This window comes from Tinamus guttatus, unplaced genomic scaffold (assembly GCF_059628265.1).
Source record: "Tinamus guttatus ecotype Peru unplaced genomic scaffold, ASM5962826v1 Tinamus_guttatus_pri_ptg000119l, whole genome shotgun sequence".
Classification (NCBI taxonomy): Eukaryota; Metazoa; Chordata; class Aves; order Tinamiformes; family Tinamidae; genus Tinamus; species Tinamus guttatus.
In genome coordinates, this window is record NW_028288653.1 from 2,781,238 (window position 1) to 2,803,188 (window position 21,951).

Here is a 21,951-nt window from a genome sequence, read left to right on the forward strand (position 1 = left end):
AAACCTTAGATCATCTTAAAATATAAAATATATTTAGCTGTCTGTCAATTGGAAAGTTTTACATTTCAAAATATTAAACCTGCATTAAATATGCTTATTTAACTCATAGAGCTTTAATGAAAGCATGAAATAACAAAATTTCCCAGTAAAATCTCCCACTAGTCTGATCACACAAATAAAGTAGCATGTACTGTTTTTGGTAAAAATTAACCCTAACTTATTTAGTTTCCCAAGCCACCTCTGAAATACTGTGCACTGCATTCTTATTCTAAAAGATTTCCTGCTGAATACTCCAGTAAGAGCAGCAGCATTATTCAAGGAAACTTAATATAACAAAAACACATGATCCCTGGCACAGGTCTGGAAGATGAAAGAGAAACAAATTCATTTGTAGGCTGGTCTACACAAGCAACCCCCCTTTTTTAACAGCAGTTGCAATAATCCCAGTTCAATTGAGAATATGGTAGAAGTTCAGAAATCTGTCACAGTTTCATTGCTTTTCAAATCAAATAAAATCACATATCTATAATGCTTTTATAAAAATATCAATAATGTTAAGAAACAGCTCAATTTAACACTATTTTATTTATAAAAATAGCCTACAATGGCTGAAATTACATGCAGTGCAAAATAAGCATTTGTTTTTCCAGGATTTTTTTTTCCTCCTTCACTGATTTAAGTTTTTGGGGGGAGTTTTTTGATCAAATATACAAATACATTTTAAATCTCTCTAGCTGTCCATCAGATGCAATTAACTGCAGCACTGAGATAATGGAAATGGAATGCAGACTCATTAAATGGTCTCAAAGAACGCTACATATAAAATTAAATTCCCTTTGGGCTCAGAATATAGTATGGCAGAAAAAAAATATGAAGAAAACACTTAATATTTTAATATTTTACTCAATTAACAAAAAGGGGAAGTTATCTTAGCCCTTCGTTCCTTAGGTCAGAGCAGCTTTAGAAGTGGTCTGAGTGCCCCATAAGTCAAGAAGTCAGTGTTTCTCTCCTGTGCTCAAATCAGTCATATGTTATCTGGAAAATTACCAGCAGCTCCACATAAAAAAAAAAAAAAAAAAAAGCAAAAAGCGTACATCAGGGTCTATCAGAGGCTGGAGAGAATCTAGCTTGTCTTTTACAGTCTGCCACAACCTAGTGAACACTTTAAAAGGAAAAGAACCTTTGCTGACTGCAACACGAGAATCTTTTTTTCTTTTTTTTTTTTAAATTATTTTTACTTATGTTACAGCTCGTTATTTACTTTCTGTACAGAGCAATTCTCCTAAAGTAGAGCAACCCAGAGCCTAATTTTTCCTAGCACTCAAGTCCTAGTCCTTTCAATCCAACTACTCTCCATGATGCTGCAAAGAAGGGAGAAAAAGCAGCTGGGTCAGAGCCATCTGGTCCAGCAGGAACAGGTGGATCCCATGGATTTGTGCGTTCCTGAGAATCTTGCTCTAATTCCACAGCCAAAGAAATAAGGGCAGGATGACCAAAGGACCAAAAAGCTTTTGGAATAGAGCACAGCTTGCCTTGCCTTTTTTTTTTTTTTTCCCTTCTCATCTCTCTCTCTTTAAATGCCATCAACAGTCTTTCCTACTGATCAGGAAAGGAAAAAAACATTGATAAACTATTCTGAACCTTTCATTCTCACATATATTTACATAAGGTTAACATGGAATCCTCTAAAATCCAAAGGGCACTGATTAACTGAAGTACCATATTTCATTAATGAGCACAACAAACCTAGTTGCAACAGCACAAGACCACTGTTATCAATAACGCATTTTGAATTATATCCAAATTGAATCAACAAATACTGCTGTGGTACTACAGCAAGCACACAAATAAAACTAAAACTTTTGCTAGTTTGCCATGTACTACATGGATTGATATACAGAAAAAAAAAAAGCAAAGAGATAACCAGAAACCTTCCTATCAGCTCCTCTTTCATCATTACCAGTTACAAGGTACTTTTTCTTATCTTTCAGATAATACTTCTCTCCATATAATAGAAAAATAGTAATTCAGATTTTCTTAATTAATACATTTGTCTGTTCTCATAGTTTTGACAGAGAAGCATCAGGCCTTTTCCCGTAGCACCAAATACTGAAGCAGTATAAAATGGAAAGTTCGCGTGCTACAAAATTACACAAGATCTTTAACTCTTACTATATAGTATGGTATACAAAGTGCCTACCAAGGCATAAAAGCCCACCGATTTTCTTTAAGGAACACAAACAGTTAAAACAAGAATTAAGAACAAATTATCTCTGGGAAGAATTCACTTCTGTGATAATTTTGTTACCTACAAACTACAATATTTTAGAAGATGATAAACATTCCTTCTTTTTGCCTTTCTGGTGCCTTAAAAGCAATTTCCTTTCAAAATTCTGTACTCTGACACTGCCAGTGCTAGTATAAGGAAGAGACACCTTGTGAAAGCCCACTTAGAAAGTTCTGACTGCAGCGTAATCCTTTTTAGTTACTCAACAAACACAAGACCTCCTAAGAGAGGGGACACCAAGAGGACACCAAGAAAATAAGTAGCACAACATTAAACCAGGCAGATTACTCTGCAGTCTGTAGAGCATCATGGAAGATCTGTTTCTTCCCCGGATTATCCCACTGATCCTCACGGCAGCCTGAAAGTTCAGTGTTAATCATCAACTTCCATTCTCTTCCTTGGTAACCCCTTCCGCAGGGCGGCCTGCCCGCCCTCCCCTTGCACAGCTGCAAAGCTCCTGAGAGAGCTGCCCACACACAGACGGGTCCAGCTCACTTCTCAAAAAATACAACTGCTCAAACACAGAAAGCCAATTCTAACACAAACTCATACCACATTTTTATGTTATGGATGATTTAAAGTCAGAAAAATTGAATCCGAGTAGGGCATATTTACTAAGTTTGAACTGTTTTCAACATGCAACACTATTTAGAAATATCAGTAAACAAAATCAGTAAACATGAGTAAAATGAGTAAATCAGTAAACAAAAATATGGAAAGCAATCCAAAGAGTCACGCATCACAATGTAAATAAGCTTAAACACCATTTGGATAAAACAAGGAGTTGATACAAAGCTTGCAATGGCACAGGAGTGCTCATTTAAAACAAATCTATGCTAAAGCTCAATTCACAATGTATTTATTTGTGAAATAATGCAATTGGAAAAGTTGCCCAATAAATATTTTTGCTTTATTTTGAGTTGGGGGAATAGAGGAACACATGTAACCTTATTTTTAGATACACTACCTAGTGTATTTTTTAACACAGATTTAGCAATTATAAGCACAGAAATTTGATTTTGATATCTGGATAACACTACAAGCACTGTGACAGTTACAGAATTTAAAAAAAAAAAAAAATCTTACCTGCTTTGAACAGACTAAGGAAGCCATAACACAAAGGTGTGGTGTCAAAAACAGTTTCAGCCTCATGATTAAAATTGCTAAGACACTGTATGCCAACAGCTGCAATGCATGATACACCAGCTGCAAACACAAACATACCACAGAGAAGCATAAGCTAGTATTTGCATATGTTTTATTTTTATCTTAAATATACAAAGTCTTTTTCAGTAGAGCTTAAATAGCAAGCTTATCCAAAAAAAAAAAAAAAAAAAGACTCTGTCAAAATAAATTTCTTCACATTCCAGATAAAAATAATGACTTTGTAATCTCTTTTTCAAAAATATGCATAGTGTGTTAAGTTATGGAACACCACAAAGAAAAACGGTAACAATAAGATTAAAAGCAGCTAGAGAAATGGCAGCTACTCAAAAGATCCTGAAGTATGAGGCAGGCAGTAATAATATATGTACCATTTCTTGCGCAACTTCTTTACCCGAGTGAGTAGATTTTATTCCTTAATATCTAGAACACTTATCAAGCATGAAATGAAAGAAGGAACTAAAATCACCCCCAATAATCACACAGCCACAGGAATGGCGAGAATTCTCCAAAGGAGAAGCTTAGAAAGTTCCACGAGCAGAGTCATCACTCAACACTCCTAACACTGAGTCTGTGCTACTGTGGAAGTGCTGTCATTAAACATTAGGGATTGATTGCAAAGATACCTTATCCAAATGATCGATTAAAAAATTTTGAATTGCATGAGATTTTCCTCATAGCACAATCCACGATAAACCGCTAAGATTCCCAAAAACAAAATAGAAGCTCTTCAGGAATTCCTTGGGTTGCATGGGAAGTGAGAGTTCATTCCTTCACATTTGATTAAATTATTGCAAAGCTGATCCAGTGTTTTTGATATATCACTCTATAGTTATCTTTTTCCTAATTAGAGTAATTCAGTAGTTTCACACTTTAATGAAGTATTTGGCTTTCCAAATGCCACCATGTACATATTTAAAACTGCTCTTCAGTGAGCTGTTTCCTTTTTCTGCTCTAGATTTATAATAGGTTTCCTACTAAAGAATTTGAATAAATGGGTATGAAGGTCAAAAAGGGTTAGAAAGGCTATAAAAAGCTTCTCTTGCAATCTTTGACCACATTAACTGTTAAGAAAATTTTGCACTGTCCATGCTATCTTAACTGCGAATAAAAAAGAAATCATAAAAGAAAGCTACTATTCAAATATACTATTTAGGTAATTTTATTAATTAAAAGAACCATCTGTAGAACTATTTTCCTTGCGACATATTTAAAGGGGAATTTTGAAAAAGATTACTTGTCCAAGATAAGCTTTGTGTCACCACAGACAGAAAACTATACCACGAGACTCCATATAGTAACCATTTACCTTCTCAGTCTGTATGGGGAAGCTGAAAGGCCAAGCTTAAGATCATCGAGCTCTGTGCATCTACAGCAAAAGCCCAGGAGATTTCTCTCCTGCACAATTCCCCTCACCATTAACTAGTACTTTTGTTTTTGTTGTTCAATATTGCACTATTTTGGTGATACACTGCATCCAATATAGAACAAGGAAATATAGGTAGATGTGAATACTTAGCTTCAAATAATCATGTATCGGCCTTAGAACACGGACATATGTGTTTCAATATTGAATATTCACATTATCATAGGAGAATAACTTTACAGAATGAGTCCTACCTCACCGTGGTTAAAACGTTCCTCTCTGAATAAAAAAAGGAAAACAGAAAATGGAATTATTGGTTTATACCATACAGAAGCAGTTATTTCATGTTAGCAGCATCTATGACAGTTCTCAGCAATTGAACTAGCCTGGTAAGCATCACTCAGCACCCGCACAGCTCCTATAATCAGTAACTATCCTCCCCTAAGCCTCTGTCTATTTGCAATTTGAAAACTATTTTTAGCAGTTTTAAATTATTTCCATGGATTATTTCACATACGGAACAGCTTATTTAGAGAATACCTTGCTAGCATAAAAGATGCAGAGCACTGTCACCGAAGAGTCAAGCACTTACTCAGTTACCATAGTTTTGGTCCTTAGGTTCTTAGAAGGAAATACAAATGTGAATATAATCAAAATGATGCGTAACTGCTGTCCTGCTAAAACATGTGAGGACAGGATGGTGAATCCTGCTCACGCCTCTTGAAATTTTTATGAAGACCATTAGACTATGGAAAGCACTGAAATGATTAGAGGTAAATAGAAAGAAAATGCAGCAAAAGATGTTGGGGAAACAAACAACACTCAGCCGGTCAAATTCACCATGCTTGAGCCTAATATCGACAACTGATGCCAAACAGATAATAGAGCAAGCATTACCCATATTTAGTAAATAAAATGAATATGATAGGGATGGCTTTCTAAAGATAAAATTGAAGTATCTTGACAACACCAGAAAAAAAAAGGGGCGGGGGACATTTTTGGATTCGCTTTTTTTTGAGAGAGAGAAAGAAATAGAAGCATAAATAAATATTGGTTTAAGAACATACAGCAGAAGAAAATACTAGGAAAGAAAGGTAGGATGCCTAAACTCTGACTCTAAACTCTTCTAAAACTTAATTTGAGTAGCTAAACCTATTGTACACATCCTATAAAAACATCATAAATAGTGCATTCAGTTAACTAAGACATTCAATTACTGAGCTGCAAATAATCTACACTTCAAAAAGGAGTTACACAATAAAGAATTCAAATTATCTAGCATATATTAAACCAAATAACCTTTCAGCAGTAAATTCTACTTTATATTCAAAAAGACAACAACATTTACCTTTCACATTGACCTTGTTGAGATAAAGTCCACACGAGATATTTAACTGCCTGAAGAAAATGAAAACCACCATAGGGAATGAATAATCTTTCAAAAGGATTCTAAAGCATTTTCAACATTTGCAAAATTAAATTTCAACTGGGCAAATTCATGCTGGTATTATGCTAAGATTAAAACATGCAATATTTTAGCTAAAAATTCTTTGTTAGAATGTTTAATTAGTCAGGCAGTTTTCAGTTATCCCATCTGTTCTTGGGTAAACTGTAAGTTGTTTTTACACAAATTACACATAATGAAATCTACAGAAATAGTTATAAACTATGGTTACAGTTCTCCTCAGCTAAAGGACAGAAATTTGTGTTTGGCACTTCGACCTCAAATCAAGTTTTGCCACTGACTGCAGGACTGCACTTTTGAAAAAAACTACATAAAGAGAATACAACATTTATGCAAATATTTTTATAGAATCATAATTTTAATCTAGTTTTCTCCTACCTCAATATAAATAAAGGTCCCTCCAAAAACCCTAAAAAGTAAAATCAAGGTAAAGGTCACTCACTAAATCAATCACTTACCCTTTTAATGATTACGATCAAAACCACTAGAACAACTGGTAGTAGTAGAGTCTTTGTGTATCTCACTGGAGTCTATAACGGAAATAACTGTATTAATTGCCTTCCATACATCTGTAAGTACTACAATGATCTTTTTAAAGAAAATAATAACAAGGCAGGCAAATGTAAATTTAAACATAAAAGAAAAACAAAACAAACTTAAGAGACAAAAATTTCAACTCCATCTAGAAATGTCAGTGGAAGTTTTATTCTAGGGTCATGAGAAAATGTTTCCTATTTCTTTGGCAAGCTTCCTTCAAGGTAGAAGAAGATTGTACACCACCTGAATTTGAGTACTATGGTTGGAGGAATCTATAAAATTTCTGAATACATATCTAGATACTAATTAATTACCCAAGTTCACTAACAGCAAGTTAAGAAGCATCAGTGCTCCTCTGTAATCTAAATCCACCACATAGGACCTTTACAGCTAATCTATAGCTAATCTAATCACATTTTCCCCCTCTACTCAACAGCAGTTACTGATATTCACATAAAATCTCGAGTTCGCAAAACTGTAAATTTCTACTTGCCCTTGAACCAGCACAAGTTTCATTCAAGCAAGCATATTTTCTAGAACTAAAATCAAAATATTCTTTTCAAAATATTCTTTTATTTTTCATCCATTTAAAAGTAATAAAGTTAGTTAAATTCAGCTTAGGTCTATTTATGCCTTTTAACTTCACTAGTAACCTCTTGAATTACAAACAAAATGCAGGATATGGCTCTCAGATGTTTTAAATTACAAATTGATACCAAAAAAAATTCCAAACCCACAGTGGTCCAATTTGATTAGATTACCTCTTTTTCCATGAAGTCAAATTCTGCAGCACAGGTATACATTAATGTATCAAAATCCTTGTAGCCAGTAAATTTAGCTTTTAATAGATTGCCTATATGAGCCTGGTAGAAAATAAAAGACAAAAGCAGTTGTAAGTAAAAATAGGATGGTGTTCAGCAGTGAAGGAGTTGAAATGTAAAGATTCTTAATTAGAACAGCAGTTTATAGAATTTACAATATTGGGACAAAAGCACCAAAATTTATTCAAGGGGATTAAATGAAGTCTTCACATAAAAGAGTACTTGGACAAAATAAAAAGTGAAAAGTGGCAGAAGGGGGCGGGGGCATTATTACTGGGAGCGGGCCCAGCAAGAGCATGGTTTTGTACACTCATTTTAAGATATAAAAGCTTGCCACTTTTTGCCCCTTGATGTAGCATCTGCACAGACAAGGTCTAAACAGTAGAATCTGATAATAAAAGAACTAAAGTGGAATGAGGAGTTCTAATCACAACAACAATTTCAAAACAGTCTTCCTAAAAGTTACCTTCACAGGAAAGTAAAATAAGAAATGAGAAACTACCGCAAAAGATGAGAAGATAAAAATGATGGGCCCAAAATATCTTATTGGGCATACGTTTTCCTAGGCTAAGGTAAAGTTCCTTTTTAATATGCTAACTTACCTTCTCTCACTATTATACATCACCAGCAAAATAGTGACAGTTTTTAACCTAACTCCCACTTCAGTTTCATTTAATTTAAAAAGGAAAGAAAATAGAATCATGAAGGAGCTATCATATAAAATATTATCATAAGCATCACTGTCACATAAATCTACTAAGAAAATAGTACTTTAAGAAAGTGTTATGCAATAGCAGACAGCTTTCTGAAAAGAAATTAAAACACCAGATGTTAAGCTAGAAAAAAGAACACTTACATCATCCGATATTCCAAATGCTAAAGAAGTCAGATATTTCAAGGTGACTGTCCCAACTATCCAGGCACATCCTTCAATGACCTTAAAAATATATTCAGAATGATATAGACATGTCTCAAAGGAAGTTTAATAAAGCCTAAACTAAACAGTTAAAACTTCTCCAATGTCATCACCAAGAAGTGTAACCATTTCTAGTTGCTTCACCAAGCAGAATGCAATGGGGTGTGTTTTTTTTTTTCTTTTTCCAATTACAACAGAAATCATTTTTGCACAATTATTTCACATTATGGCTGTATTACCACCTACTGCACTGCACTAGAGGAGATACCTAAACTGCCTTTAAACAGGGGCAGCCTAACTTTGAACTCTATTTGTCTTGCATACACTGAGGTGGTAGAATTATTTTCTACCTCCAACGTTGCGAGGTTGTAATGTTCTACTAATCCAACCATTGGAGGAACTAGTATCTGCTCAAGACAAATATCGGTTATAAATTCATGGAAGTATAAATAAAATACAATTTATAAATTGTATATTAGGTTTATCCTACACTAGAATGATGTAAAAAAACTCTAGACAATCTAACTGAAGCTGTCCTCATTTTTTTTTTATAAAATCAACTGAGCTGAATAGGTGAACCTGGCTCAGTATCTTGTATCTGAGATACCAGCAGCAGATGTTTTCAGAGAGAATAAAGCAACAAAATATAAACTGATCTTTCCTTTAACATAATCAGAGGGATAATACAGATGCTGGTTGCATTCAGTCATCATATTTAGCAGCTGCAAACAAACCTAAATTTTTGGAAGGTACTTGCTGCTGGTAACGCAAGGGCATCAGAAACTGTAATAAACCATAAACTAAACATTAACTGCAATCATATCCTGTTTAGTTATAGGCTGCTTATTCTTATTAAGAAAAAAAAAACTAAAAATAATACAGGACACGTTTAAGTGAACCTCTAATGCAGTATCTTAATCTCCCTATCTGCAAGCACTGCTACCCTTTAAACTGATTGTTTAGAAATTCTTTCCTTTATTTTCAAGGTAGTGGTAAATATGTCAAGGTGGGAGTATAAAATCAGAAGTGTTGCCATAGAATTAGTGTTATTTCAATTTCATGAAATAAATGTTTGTCCCATTTTTCCTTTTCCTGAAGTAAAGGATTATTTTAAGGAATACGGACAATTTACCTGGATTCAGCAGTTGAGCTGTATTTCTAATTTTTCAAACACATGGAACTAAACTAGATATAATTTCATTATTTTGCAATAAATAAATAAATAAACACCAAGTAAACTAAATAAAATTAATAGTCCTTCCCTGAGATCTGAAATATATCAAAATCCTTACCCATAACCTGATTGCTCTTCTGCTCATTTTCAAGAATTTTGGACTCAACTCAAGAATTCCCTAATAATAAAAAGAATGTGTATTTTTAGGTCAAGTGTGGTAGCCACAACATTTTACTAAAATAAAATAATAATCTGGAAACTGTAAGAACTTATACCATGCAACTCTTCCCTTTACCAAGGAAAATTATGTATTAGGCAGTTACAAGCTGCTTTAAATCAAAGGCAAAAGAGACACAGGGTTACATCCGTTTCCACAAATGACAGGAGACCTCTGAAGAACTGAATAATTATTAGCAATTTTCAAAAGAAAGCTATTTTCAAAGAAGGAAACAGAATATAGGGGAAAAGAAAAGTAACTTTTTTTCCCCCTCTGTTTCACACACTGTTCCTTGTCTTGGGATAAAAGGAAGACTCACTCTAAGCTAATTTGATGAAAAATGTAAGAGAAACAGAGATTGAACATAGCTTCTAGTAACCTAGCCCTTATGGGACAATAAGAGCGAGTCTATTACAAACACTCCAATTATAGGCAAATTATAAAAATTTCTCCTAAGCAGAAAACAGGCAATAAATTCAATATAGTAGTTACATTTATAAATATACTATAAATACAAGAGTAGTTATATTCATTATCAAAAGTTGATACTTTTACAGGAACTAAATATACCACAGAGGTTTTTTCATAACAACCAAACTATACAGCAACTGCCAGAAGCAAAGGTTGCTTATTCTTAGCATATGTGAGAAATTATCACTCATTTACTGAAAGACAAAATACAGAGAGAAGGAGATTCACTGAGCTCACCATAAGCTCCTAGGAGAGGGAGCTTATATAAACAGGGGAAAAAAACCCCAAAACAACAGACAAACAATAAAAAAAAAAAAAAAAAAAAAAGGAGATGAATGTAGCACACTAAACCAGATCAGTTCAATGAATATTATCTCCCATTTCCCATGTACAAAACTCCTCTAAGAGAAACCATAGGAAACCAAAAGAAATTAGGGATTGTTTTTCCTATTTATGCATAAATGAGGATAGATGATAATGGGATTATGAGTTTTTGACAGATGATTTCACAACTTGGGCTCAGCAGTTTCAAATAGTCCTAAACCATTATTATATGTGTTTTAGTCAGTTACCCTGTATTTGCAGTTTCCCAAGCAATATACACACATCTTAAAAAAAAAAAAAAAAAAATCCTCCGCTCTTATTCTCTTTTTCTAATTGTTTAGGGCTAGCATTTTATGAAGGTGTCTTCTACAATTTAAATTTGATTTATAAAAAGAAGAGGGTCAAGTCCTACTCAGTTTCCTTATGAAGGAGTCGTGATGCAGAGTTAAAAAAAAAAGTAGTATTTAGTCAACCTCCAAGGTCTTAAAAGGTTTAAACCTGTTTACCAAGTGAAAACAATCTTTCTGAACTATTTGGCAATGCAACAATTTTACATCAACGCATTAAATAACAATACAGCATTATATTCTTAGTATCTCTTATGATTTCTTTCTCAAACAACTTACCCAGATAACTACTAAAGATGCAGCATAATAGGATGTCAATAACATTGAATTACCAAACATCAGTATAAAACACACTACAAGTGATACCTGAAATAAGAAAAGCAATTAGATTTAAAATAGGAAAAAAAAAGTCTAAGTATATAAATTGCTTTTTAACAAATGCAAATTTAGAGAAACTTGTTTCACAGAAAATGCAAGCTACATACCCAGCTGTGTGAATTGTACTGAAAACACTAATTATAAGGTTGCACTGGTTACAAGGTAGCCAAATGTAGAATATTATAGTAGCTTACATTAAAATGTAAGCACAATTGGACAAAAAGATTTGACCACAGGACCAATTCTTTTATATGGTATCCCAGTTACATTTTAAAAGTTACTCCCAATATAAACATTCTTGCAAATTATATCATTATAGTGTTTGTTGTCTTTCAGAACACTAGAGAAATCTTGAAGAAATATTTTTGTTTATTTCTTACACACTAAAATATAACCATCACCAAATCCAATAAAGCAAAATTGTAATTTGAATTCTAATCTGACACTTCCATCATATACCCATATGTCAGCTAATAATGTTGAAAGTCCTAGCTTGAAATACAACTTTTATCCAGTGTCTTGATTTTCTGTTGTGCCTGTTCTAATTTTTCAGTGTTCTTCTAAGCGGAAGCAAGATGAATCAAACTTTTGAATTTAGAAAGCTGTATCAATGGTCAACATTTGGGCCTTCTCCTCCTTGCTGGTAAAATAATGTATTTATTTGTAAAATATGCAGCCTTCTGAATTTTTTAAATCATTTTTCATGGTTAGACTTCCTCATATTCCACAGAAAAGTGAAAAAAAAAAGAGACAAACAAAGCCACAGGAGACTGGCAGTTTAGCCAGGCTCACTAAATTTTCTGTAGAACATCACACACTTGCATATTTGAAATTGGACCTTTTATGATACTGACTGCGAAATTATGATGTCTCTTGACAGCAAGTCATAAGTATTTCATCCTGTTTCTGACAAAAAAATTACTAAACCAAGAGGCTTATTTGCAAATTTTTCTGACAAGTCTGTCTAGAAACAACCATTTGGCATCTCTGCTTTATTTCAGAAATGAGTTGTTCAGAGCTTACTACTGTCTTTTATTTATGATCTAGAGTATTTTATCATCGTGAGCACATATGCTGTGGTAGACATTCTCTTTTTGCCCACTGAGTTGCCTTAGAACAATTTAAGCAAAAACCTATTTTTAAAAACAGACATATTTCTTCCATAAAAATTTACTTCTTTCTGTATATTTAAGATAATCAACTCTCTCAAAGAAACTTGTAGCAAATAGTTAGCATTATCTTAACTTGCAAAATGAAAATCTGATATATTATGTTCAACATTAGTGCCTTATGGCACAGCCTTTGTTGACATTCTCATCAGACGAATATTTTTCTTCTTTAATAATTCTTTTATATACATATATATATATGTGTGTGTGTATATATATATATATATATATATAAACACACACACACACTTTCCCCAAATAATTCAACCATAATATCTTCACATACTTAAGATTACTGCAATCTTCACAACTTGATTGTAGTTGTAGTTCTTTTCTTTTAATAAGAGCTTTTTGACTAGCTAATATTTCCATTTGGGTTTCTGCTAACCATGAAAGATGATGAGCTGAATACTGCATTTCCAGGTTATACTGTTCTTACTTTATTACTTTTTATATTTTCTATCTTACTGTTTGAGACATTATCTTCAAATTCATAGAAGAAGCTTGGGGGTGGTGGGAGGAAAGAGAGACAAGTATTCCCACAATTCTTGTAAGCTGTTAGTTTTCTTGAGTTCAAAGATGCTGGTGTGCCAAAAAATTCTAGTTTCTGTCTTTGTGATCTAAGCCTATGTCAGATCAAACGGCTCAAACGCAGGCCCCTCCATCCCTTATTACTGCATTCGTTCAATCATCCTATAACTAAGCAAAACATTTAAGACAGCTAACTTCTTTTGAGGCTCTAAGCTGGCTGACAGCTTAAAAAGAAAAAAAAATTACCATATGAGCAGAGAGTATCTTCTGTAATTTGCAGGAGTCAATATAACCCATAACATACACAGCAAATAAAGAAGCTATCTAGAATCAAAAGCGAAAGATAGTTAAAACAATTTAAAGTGATGCTCTGGACTCTCTCTATATGTATTCCTGCAGAAAAATTAATTGTGAACAATCATACATCAATTTTTACAACTATATATTTGAATATTTTAGAAATAATTTTTCAGCTTTACAAAAAAAAAGACATTTAAAGCAAAGGTAAAATATATTATTCTAGTACGATGTTTTAGAAAGTATTAATTAACATTGCTGAAATATTACAGTTAAGCGAAGCACGGAAACATCCAAAATTCGCTAATGAGGAAAATAAGATTCAGTGATTAAGCAGATTGCTTAAACTAAAACAGGAAATTCATGAATTCATGAATTGAGCCCATAGCTTCAAATTTCAGGCCCAGAATCTTAAACAGGTGTCTACCCACCTTGTTTTACTGTTCCCAAATCAAAACCAAAATAATTACAACTTTATAATGATAGGCTCTCTAAAAATATTTTTATATATCTCTATGGCTTCCTCTTTTTCAGTTAGAAAACACGTATATTGAAGAATGAACTGTTCAAAATTATCAACTCAAACCAAGCAGTATCAACTTTGACTGGGATAAAAAAGCGAAGGGATATTCTTGGATTCTGAACTACAGGCTACAGTTCAATCAAAATAAATACTAAGGAAAAGTGCCGCATGTCAGTACGCTCTTGCTCACATTAGCCAGTGCTGAAATATAGTAAATACTAACCATACCCCAGCCATCTGGCTTCTCTAAGACCGTAAAATCATGCCATTACTCAGAATCATCAAAATCATGCAAAATCATGCTAGATATTTACATGCCATGGAAAAAAAATGCTTTGTTTAAAGACTGCGTTTAATTTTGTATACCCTGAAGTGGCACAAGACCATTTAATTTGTTTGGTAATTCAATTTGCAAAGTTTTCTCTTATTCTGCACTTGCTCTAATGTACCTGTCTTAGGTTGGAGGCTGCTTTTAAGTGAAAGCTAAATTGTTTAGTCCTGGAAACTGAAAATTGAGTGATGTAAATGGTCAACTTTTAAATTTTTAAGACCACTAGCAAAAGTATTGACGTTACAAATGGTATGAATCTATGCTGAGAGTGAGAGTAAAGTCTGGCTAAAAGGAAACCATCAGCACAGTCGTAAATTCAGTGCCTGTCTGTAGAACACAGTCAATCTGCCTAAATAATTCAAAGATGCTATTTGAAGTTGCATACGATCTTACCTGTGTTAGAAGAACAAATTGAGCAAACTGCCAGGGAAGCATGAAAAAGACATTAGAAACACACAGTGCAATCAAGCTTCCTGTATTAATATTCGGAATCCTTGGGAAAAAGGAGACAGAATAGGTATCAGTAAGTTAAACTACACAGACTTACTTATTATCCAAAAGCATATTATCCAAAAGCACAGCAGAGAACAGAATAAAAACAAGGTTACCTTGAACACTAGCTAGCAGTATTGATCCTCTATAGATAACATAGCTGAAGCAAATTTAGTATCAATTTTCCATCAGTTTCCAAAATCTGTAGCTTCAATAGTTTTGAAGAATATCTTACTGAAGAGTGACTATCTACCAGACATATCTTTTCTTGGCAGCATGTAATATACCAGGCTGAACTATGCCTCGTGCAGAGGTTCAGCTCCTTGTAATAACTTAACAATCATGTCACGTCCATCTCTTTCACAAATATTCTCAGAATGGTCTGTATCTGATAGCGACTGCATTCCTCTAACATCCTATTTCACACGTTTCTTTCCATATGAACTTTCTGCAACTTTTTGCCAGTGTCCCTTCTGGGGATGAAGATTTCAGAGCAGGAGAGAAAAACAAATATAAAAGAAGCTCTTGAAATCCTCTTTAACAGTTATCCGTCTCCCAAAATTGAAACATCTTTAACTCAACAAAGAATATTCTCTAAGTGTTGTAAGAGTGCTAATTACTTATTTCTGTGTTAGCTTTGACTTTTTTTCTGAAGCAAATGCCATTGCAAATTTTACTACATGGCCTCCACTGGACGAGATCATAAGTCTGCTGAAAACAAAAGCAAACAAACAAAATCCCACAAACACAACAGATTATGTCATTCTTGATAAACTCTAATATTATTCATCAGTTCTCTTAGAAAGCCTCAACATTAACCTATACTGGAAGCCAAACTAAGCATGAGACTACTATTTTACTCAAAAGCAGTGTTTTACTTAAAAGTAGTATTTAAGTTTTAGCCTGTGTTCCAAAGAGGGTTCCTGTATTACAGTAACAGATTGCTATACCTAAAGCAAACCTGCTCCTGAAGTGGCAACCATAACTGAGAACCAGAAAGTGTTCAAAATCTTAAAATATTTTAACATCTTTTCAGGACCAGGTGCTGAAATGGTTATCTTAAATATCCACTTCTCAAAGGCAAGTAAGCTTTAGCACTATTTTATATATAGCAAAATTTGAAGAACAGGAGAATCAAGGAGCATCATAATTATAGGTGCAGAATGCATACACTCTGATTGCCCTAACTTGAAAGGGCAGGGTTTTTTTTATCTTTTTGTTTGATCTTACACTTTAGAAATAAGCATTACATGAATAGGTGCCATTCTAATACAGAATCCATTTAGAAGCAGTTTATAAACTGCTGCTCAAAATATTTTTCTAGACAGTATGTATCTTTAGCGCCACCTAAAAATAAGAGGTTAGTAAAATATAGGTTTGTTTTAATCATCAATGACCACAAATCAGCATGATCTGAAAAAAGAAAATCTAAGGTGCAAATACAAAGTTGAGTGAAATCACAAGCACACCGAGAATCTAAAAGCAAGGAGCTGGGCAAAAAAACCCTCAAGTATCATGCTTATTTTTCAAATTAGAGGCAAAATAGTCACCTAAGCAAGTTGCAAGCTAAAAGCAACCACTGTGAAGCAAGGCATATGACCTCAAGAGCATCCTTGCATTAATGTAATGAGACTGCTCTAAAAGCTGGAGCTCAAACTCAGAGAGAGCTGCCTGAGCATACGTATAGGTACCTATAGCATCTTCTATTGCATAACATAGTCATATTCTAAGTGCAACCAAACCAACACTCTTTAAGAGGAACAAAACTAAGGCAATGGAATATCAGTGGACAGCTTCCCATTAGGGAGCAGTCCACTGACAATTCGGATTTGTAGTTCACATATGCATTTGCCAGCAAATCTTGAAACTGTATTGCTCTGCCTCTTAACAAATGAGTAATATGACTGCAGTTCTGGTGCACTGTCTGCTCTATATACAGTCACAAGAAAGTTTCTGTGCTAACGATACCACTGTTGCAGCATACAAGGGCACTGGAACTAGTAATAACTGATAATGCACAACGAAGACTCAATTTGCAAAATATAGTATTCAAATAATGCCCTGTGACATTCATTTTTAAAATAATTGTAAATAGCTAAGTATAAACTGAAAGGTACCTGAGAATATAGGTCAAAAGCAACATCTGAAGAACAAGGAATGGGTATGAGAAACTTTCACGAAGAGGTGGAGTCCACATGACACGAGTACACTAAAAATAAGAAGTGGGTTAGCTGATGCTTGCTGCTATATTTCCAGAAAGCAATGCATTTGTTTTTCAAAGTGAAGGACTACTGACACTTCAATAGAGCAAAACCAAACAAGATGAGCTTTTAACTCGTAAGCTAAAAAAGCAACATACTAGGAAGCAGGAAAGGGAAGGACAAAGGAAGCAGCTTTCAGATTTGAAGTCTACGATGTACTGTTTTTTCAGACTGTTACTGTAGGCTCATTCTCCTGAAATATGAAAATTTAAAGAGATTATTGCTTTTCCAAAATTATATGTTACAGCTAGGTAGCATCACAGAAGAAAGGTCATGAAAGTGGCTGCTTGTTGACGTTTCTGCTGAAATTCAGGTAACCAAAGTCATTCAGGTAACCAAAACCATTCTGAAATTCAGGCAGTAACTTGCCACAGACAGAGCGTGTGGCAAGAGGATGTGAAGGATAAATCAACACGCTCCTCATTACTCTTCATTATGCTAGAGTTCTCTAGGCTATAAGCATTTTATATTTCCAGCAGCAACAACATAGAAAGCACAAAATTTGTAGCTGTCCTGTCAGCCAGTTAAATTCAGCAATGAGTCTAAGCTCTTCCAGAGCTATACTGGCTTATACCCTTTACTCTTTAACCCTAATGATGCAAAGAAAAATGAAACAAGATCCATTGAATAGCTTTTTCATTAATTTTGGGGGGTCCATGGCAAACAGCTTGGATACTTAATTGTCATCTTCACTCTTCATATTCAATTTTTCCTGAAAGATTTGGAGATGGTGCTTACCATCAAAAACTACTAAACTTTAAGTTTTAGCACATTGCACTCCATTTCCATTTTCAATTAATATATCTACACAAATAATGGTTCGTATTTTTTTCAATTTTACATAGAATGTTCATTCAGATGCATAAACAGTTGATCCAAAGAATATTATATTTCATATAGAAACTGTTGTAAAAAATCACAAGTCTGGATGAAGGAAATACAATCATCTAAAATCCATGACAAAGCTGGAGAAAAGCTTGGATTCCCACTATGTAGCTATCACATATGGGGTTTTCTGCTAATATTTAGGGAAAAAAAAAGAAACACTTTGAAAAATCATCTTTGTATTTACCTCATTTATTTACCATCATCTGGTTTGTATTTATGTACCTTTGCAACAGAGAGAATCATGCTTACAGTTTTGCACTCAACATTTCTTGCAAGATTGCTCAGTATGCTTTGAAGGACTAACTACACATTCCTGCAGCTTTTCTTACATAAAGCTGTTCTACGCAACAGTATTGCCCATTCTCCTTATTCATTATTAAGTGATTTGTCTCTGCAGGATCAGTGTCACTGAGGCTGCAGCCAGGAAACACGTAAGCACTGCCAGCAGGAGCCTAAAATTACTCTCCTTCATAATCTGAAATGCTATTCATGCCTGTGTCATATCTGTGATCAGTTAGTACAATATATTCCAGAACAAATAAAACAATTCAAATGGTAAAAACAAAAACAAAACAAAAAAACCATAAATCCCTGCACATCATTTTTTTACATTCAATTCAAGACTGACAGTGGAAAAAATAAATGAACTAATAAGTAAATAAAACCAATTAAGCATAGGCGTAATCATTAAAAAAAACCCCACACTTCAGCTGAAAGGAAAATGCCTAGATGGATGGTAATATAAGCCCTGGAGAAGACTGCTGAAAAGACAACTGTTCACGAACTGCAGGGAAGATCAACTAGAAGAGGTGGAACAGAACTGGTACCAGAACTGTGATCCTGGAGATCCTATCTGAAGAGCAGAAACATCGAAGGGTTTTGCTTACTCCAAAAAACTTACGTGGAGCCTGACAGGGGATAACATTGTGTCTGTAAATATTTTATGATATAAGCATTGTAGGAAAAAATGTTTCTAGTAGAGGTCAACATACAAACAAATGGGTTTAGAATGATCATCAAGAGATTCAGGCTAAAAGTCACAAGAAAGTTCTTCGCTACTACAGCATAAAAACTTACTCATTCTAACATGGATCATGATATATTTATGAGAGCTGACAGCATGCAATGTTCAGATAGCAGGGATTGAGCTCAATAAGTAGATAACCCTTCCAATTCCCATAACATTAGAAACATTTTTAGTGTTGCTTCACCAAAGAAGTTCATGAGAAGCAGTATTGCAACATTCACTGTTTACTGTTTGCTATTTTATAAATCTTAAACTAAAAGTGTAAAATAAATGGAAAGAAGACAGTCACACTTATCAAACGTAAACCTTAGAGTCTAACAGGCTTCTCTCTAACATGTGCATCCTGAGGGCTATTAAAACATGCTTTTCATCAATATAAAGGTGACATGCTCTCTTCAGCTGATTGAAAGACATGGTTACTTAAAAAAAGTTATTGACAAAAAGACTACACTGTCTTAGAACTATCAGGATTATATTTTTCATTTTTCAAGAGTATAGCAACATTTGATTAATAAATCAAATATTTGATAATAGGAAAAAAGAAAAGTTGGGGGGAGGGAAATGGTGAGGATTTACAACCATAAAAATGAATCTTTACCTTACCAGCATATAGACTAGTGCGACCAGTGTTATTTATCTATATTTGGAAAGTAACACTAAATCATGGGTGGATAGGTTACCAAGTATGTAAACTAGCTTTCTTGCAAGTATAAGCACATCAGGTTTCCCTGGGTTTGCCATCGTTAAAACATATTAAACACAAGCACACAAATCAAAACATACTGCAGCTAAACTCCAGGTTAGCCTCTTTCACAGGGCATGAAGTCTGAGCTAACAAGACTCTCCAGCCAAGCAGAGTCTTGCAGCTCAGCCCTCTACTTTGAGTTACAGGAAGCAGTCTTGCAGGAAACAGTCTCACTCCACATGCAAAATCATTCCCACAGACCAAACAGCATACCAAATTCCCAGAGTTACCTGACGAGGTGCTGTAAAGCCCTCCTTCCTTCCCAGAAATCTCAGCCCACAGGTGAGACTCAATCAGTTGCCATCCTGAGGCCCCGCGTAAGCCCCAGGACAGCTGTCCTTATCGGCATGGTGCGATGCCCGTGTCCCAAATACCCGCAGGATCTGGGTCTTCTCCCCAAGTCCAGCCACCCATGTCAGAGAACTGACTGCACCACAGTGAAGCAAATGCTTCAATATTGCTACCACTATCTTGGACGCTTCCAGCCTGCTCCTTTGCAAAGCTACAGTTTATCACCTTCACATGTTCAGCAAAACAGCATATGCTCTAGCAGTATCTTCTGGCAAATGATAAAAATATTGAATTCACTTCCAGAAGGGTATTAGTAAGAACGGAAACCCATGCAAAAATCTGCAAGCACTTACAGCATAAAAAAAGTTTAGAAACACTAACATTTATCTGACTTCTTCCAGACAGTTAATATCCATAGTCAAAAACTCTGCACAAAGGATTAGAGAAAAACATTTCAAATTAAACTTTAAATTAGCTATTTCACCAAGAAAATTTTTGTTTTGGAACAAAAGCTTATCTTAAGTAAAGGAATTTTTCATTCTATAACGTACAGATATATTCTGTTACTACTCAGAGATCTCTATAAAGTTCATCTCAGTAAACTAAGAAAACAAAATGAAGATTTAACTCTTAACAAAATCATAACATATTTCATTTCCATCTAGACAACAAATTTCACAGTTCTGCTATATTTTAAATAAAATAGATTGCATATTTCAAAAAAAAGAGACAGAAAAATACTGCCCAAGGGCACACAAGCACATTGACAAGAACAACACTGGCTGGGAGCAGAAGACGACATACTAGGTGGAAAGCTTTCTTTTCTTTTCCTGATTCAAACGACTTTCTAAATATGTTTAGCATTAGACTACTGTATATATGTATTTTGTTTATAAATCTTACATATTATATCAAGATATAGCAGTAGATCATTTGAAAGTAGTACTACAGTCCTTTTTAATATTTATGAATTTCTGATAAAACATATGGTAATATACAGAAAAATCCCCATTTTCATACAGTTCATATAGTACATTTAGTCCAGTTACACTTGCAATGAGGACAGAAATAAAAACTTCTGACATTTTGAAACTTAAAGTCACTGTGCTACTAAGATGTCAGTTGCACAAATGTATTGGTATAAAATTTTCTTCCCTCACAGTTTCTTCTCTTTAAAACACAGGTTTCAAGGAATTTCACATACATTCTATAAAAGCATACTTAATTTGACTTACTGAAGGGTTTCAATAAATTTGATAGTATTCTGATGGTATAATAATAAGAACACTATCAGTCAAGGTTTAGCAGAAGATCATTAATTAATCAAGTTAGGCGAGATAACACTATTTTTTTCTTAGTTTCAGTGTTTCTTATCTCTCATTAAAGAATTAGTCCAGAGAAATTATATCAGAGCTCAAGTATGGTATTTACTCCGGTTAGATGTCCCAAACAGACAAACAGAATACAAATGTTTTCCTTCTAAATCTCATTTTTGTATCTAAGAGGACACATTAGACAGTACTATAAATTATCAACCCCAGAATAGACAAGCAATATCACTATATCTAATGAAGTGACACCTAGCTTAATCAAAGAAAAAAAAATAGAGAGACCTACCTCTCCATGGTTGAAAAAGTAACATATCACAGTAACGAGGCCTCCAAGGCGGCTCCCACTGTGAAAAGAACATGAAAAATAAATACAGCAAAATCTTGTAATAACCAATGTTACTTCAGAAATGCGGCTACACACAGTGAAGTTAGAATCCGTGGCCACATTCTCAAGTGTATTCAAAGTTTATAGGGGGAAAAATATTATTTCATGCATCCAGGGGAAGCAATCTAGGATGCAACACAAATATGAACTAGCTGGTCAACTAGTGCTTATTTCAGAACGGACTATTCCTCACGGATCAGCTCCTTTCTGCAG

The 21,951-nt window shown here is 34.2% G+C and overlaps 1 protein-coding gene across 1 annotated transcript in view; it reads right to left on the bottom strand.

Moving 5' to 3' along the window:
* Positions 1-21,951, bottom strand: part of DPY19L1 (dpy-19 like C-mannosyltransferase 1) — a 44,324-nt gene that overhangs the window by 5,890 nt on the left and 16,483 nt on the right. The window contains exons 8-19 of the mRNA XM_088521366.1: positions 21,640-21,697; positions 16,928-17,019; positions 14,712-14,811; positions 13,414-13,491; positions 11,369-11,455; positions 9,849-9,908; positions 8,497-8,577; positions 7,581-7,682; positions 6,737-6,812; positions 6,166-6,211; positions 5,072-5,096; positions 3,374-3,493 (exon numbers count right to left, since the gene is read on the bottom strand). Of these exons, the coding sequence (XP_088377492.1) occupies positions 3,374-3,493; positions 5,072-5,096; positions 6,166-6,211; positions 6,737-6,812; positions 7,581-7,682; positions 8,497-8,577; positions 9,849-9,908; positions 11,369-11,455; positions 13,414-13,491; positions 14,712-14,811; positions 16,928-17,019; positions 21,640-21,697 (925 nt within the window). The remainder of the gene's footprint in view (positions 1-3,373; positions 3,494-5,071; positions 5,097-6,165; positions 6,212-6,736; positions 6,813-7,580; positions 7,683-8,496; positions 8,578-9,848; positions 9,909-11,368; positions 11,456-13,413; positions 13,492-14,711; positions 14,812-16,927; positions 17,020-21,639; positions 21,698-21,951) is intronic.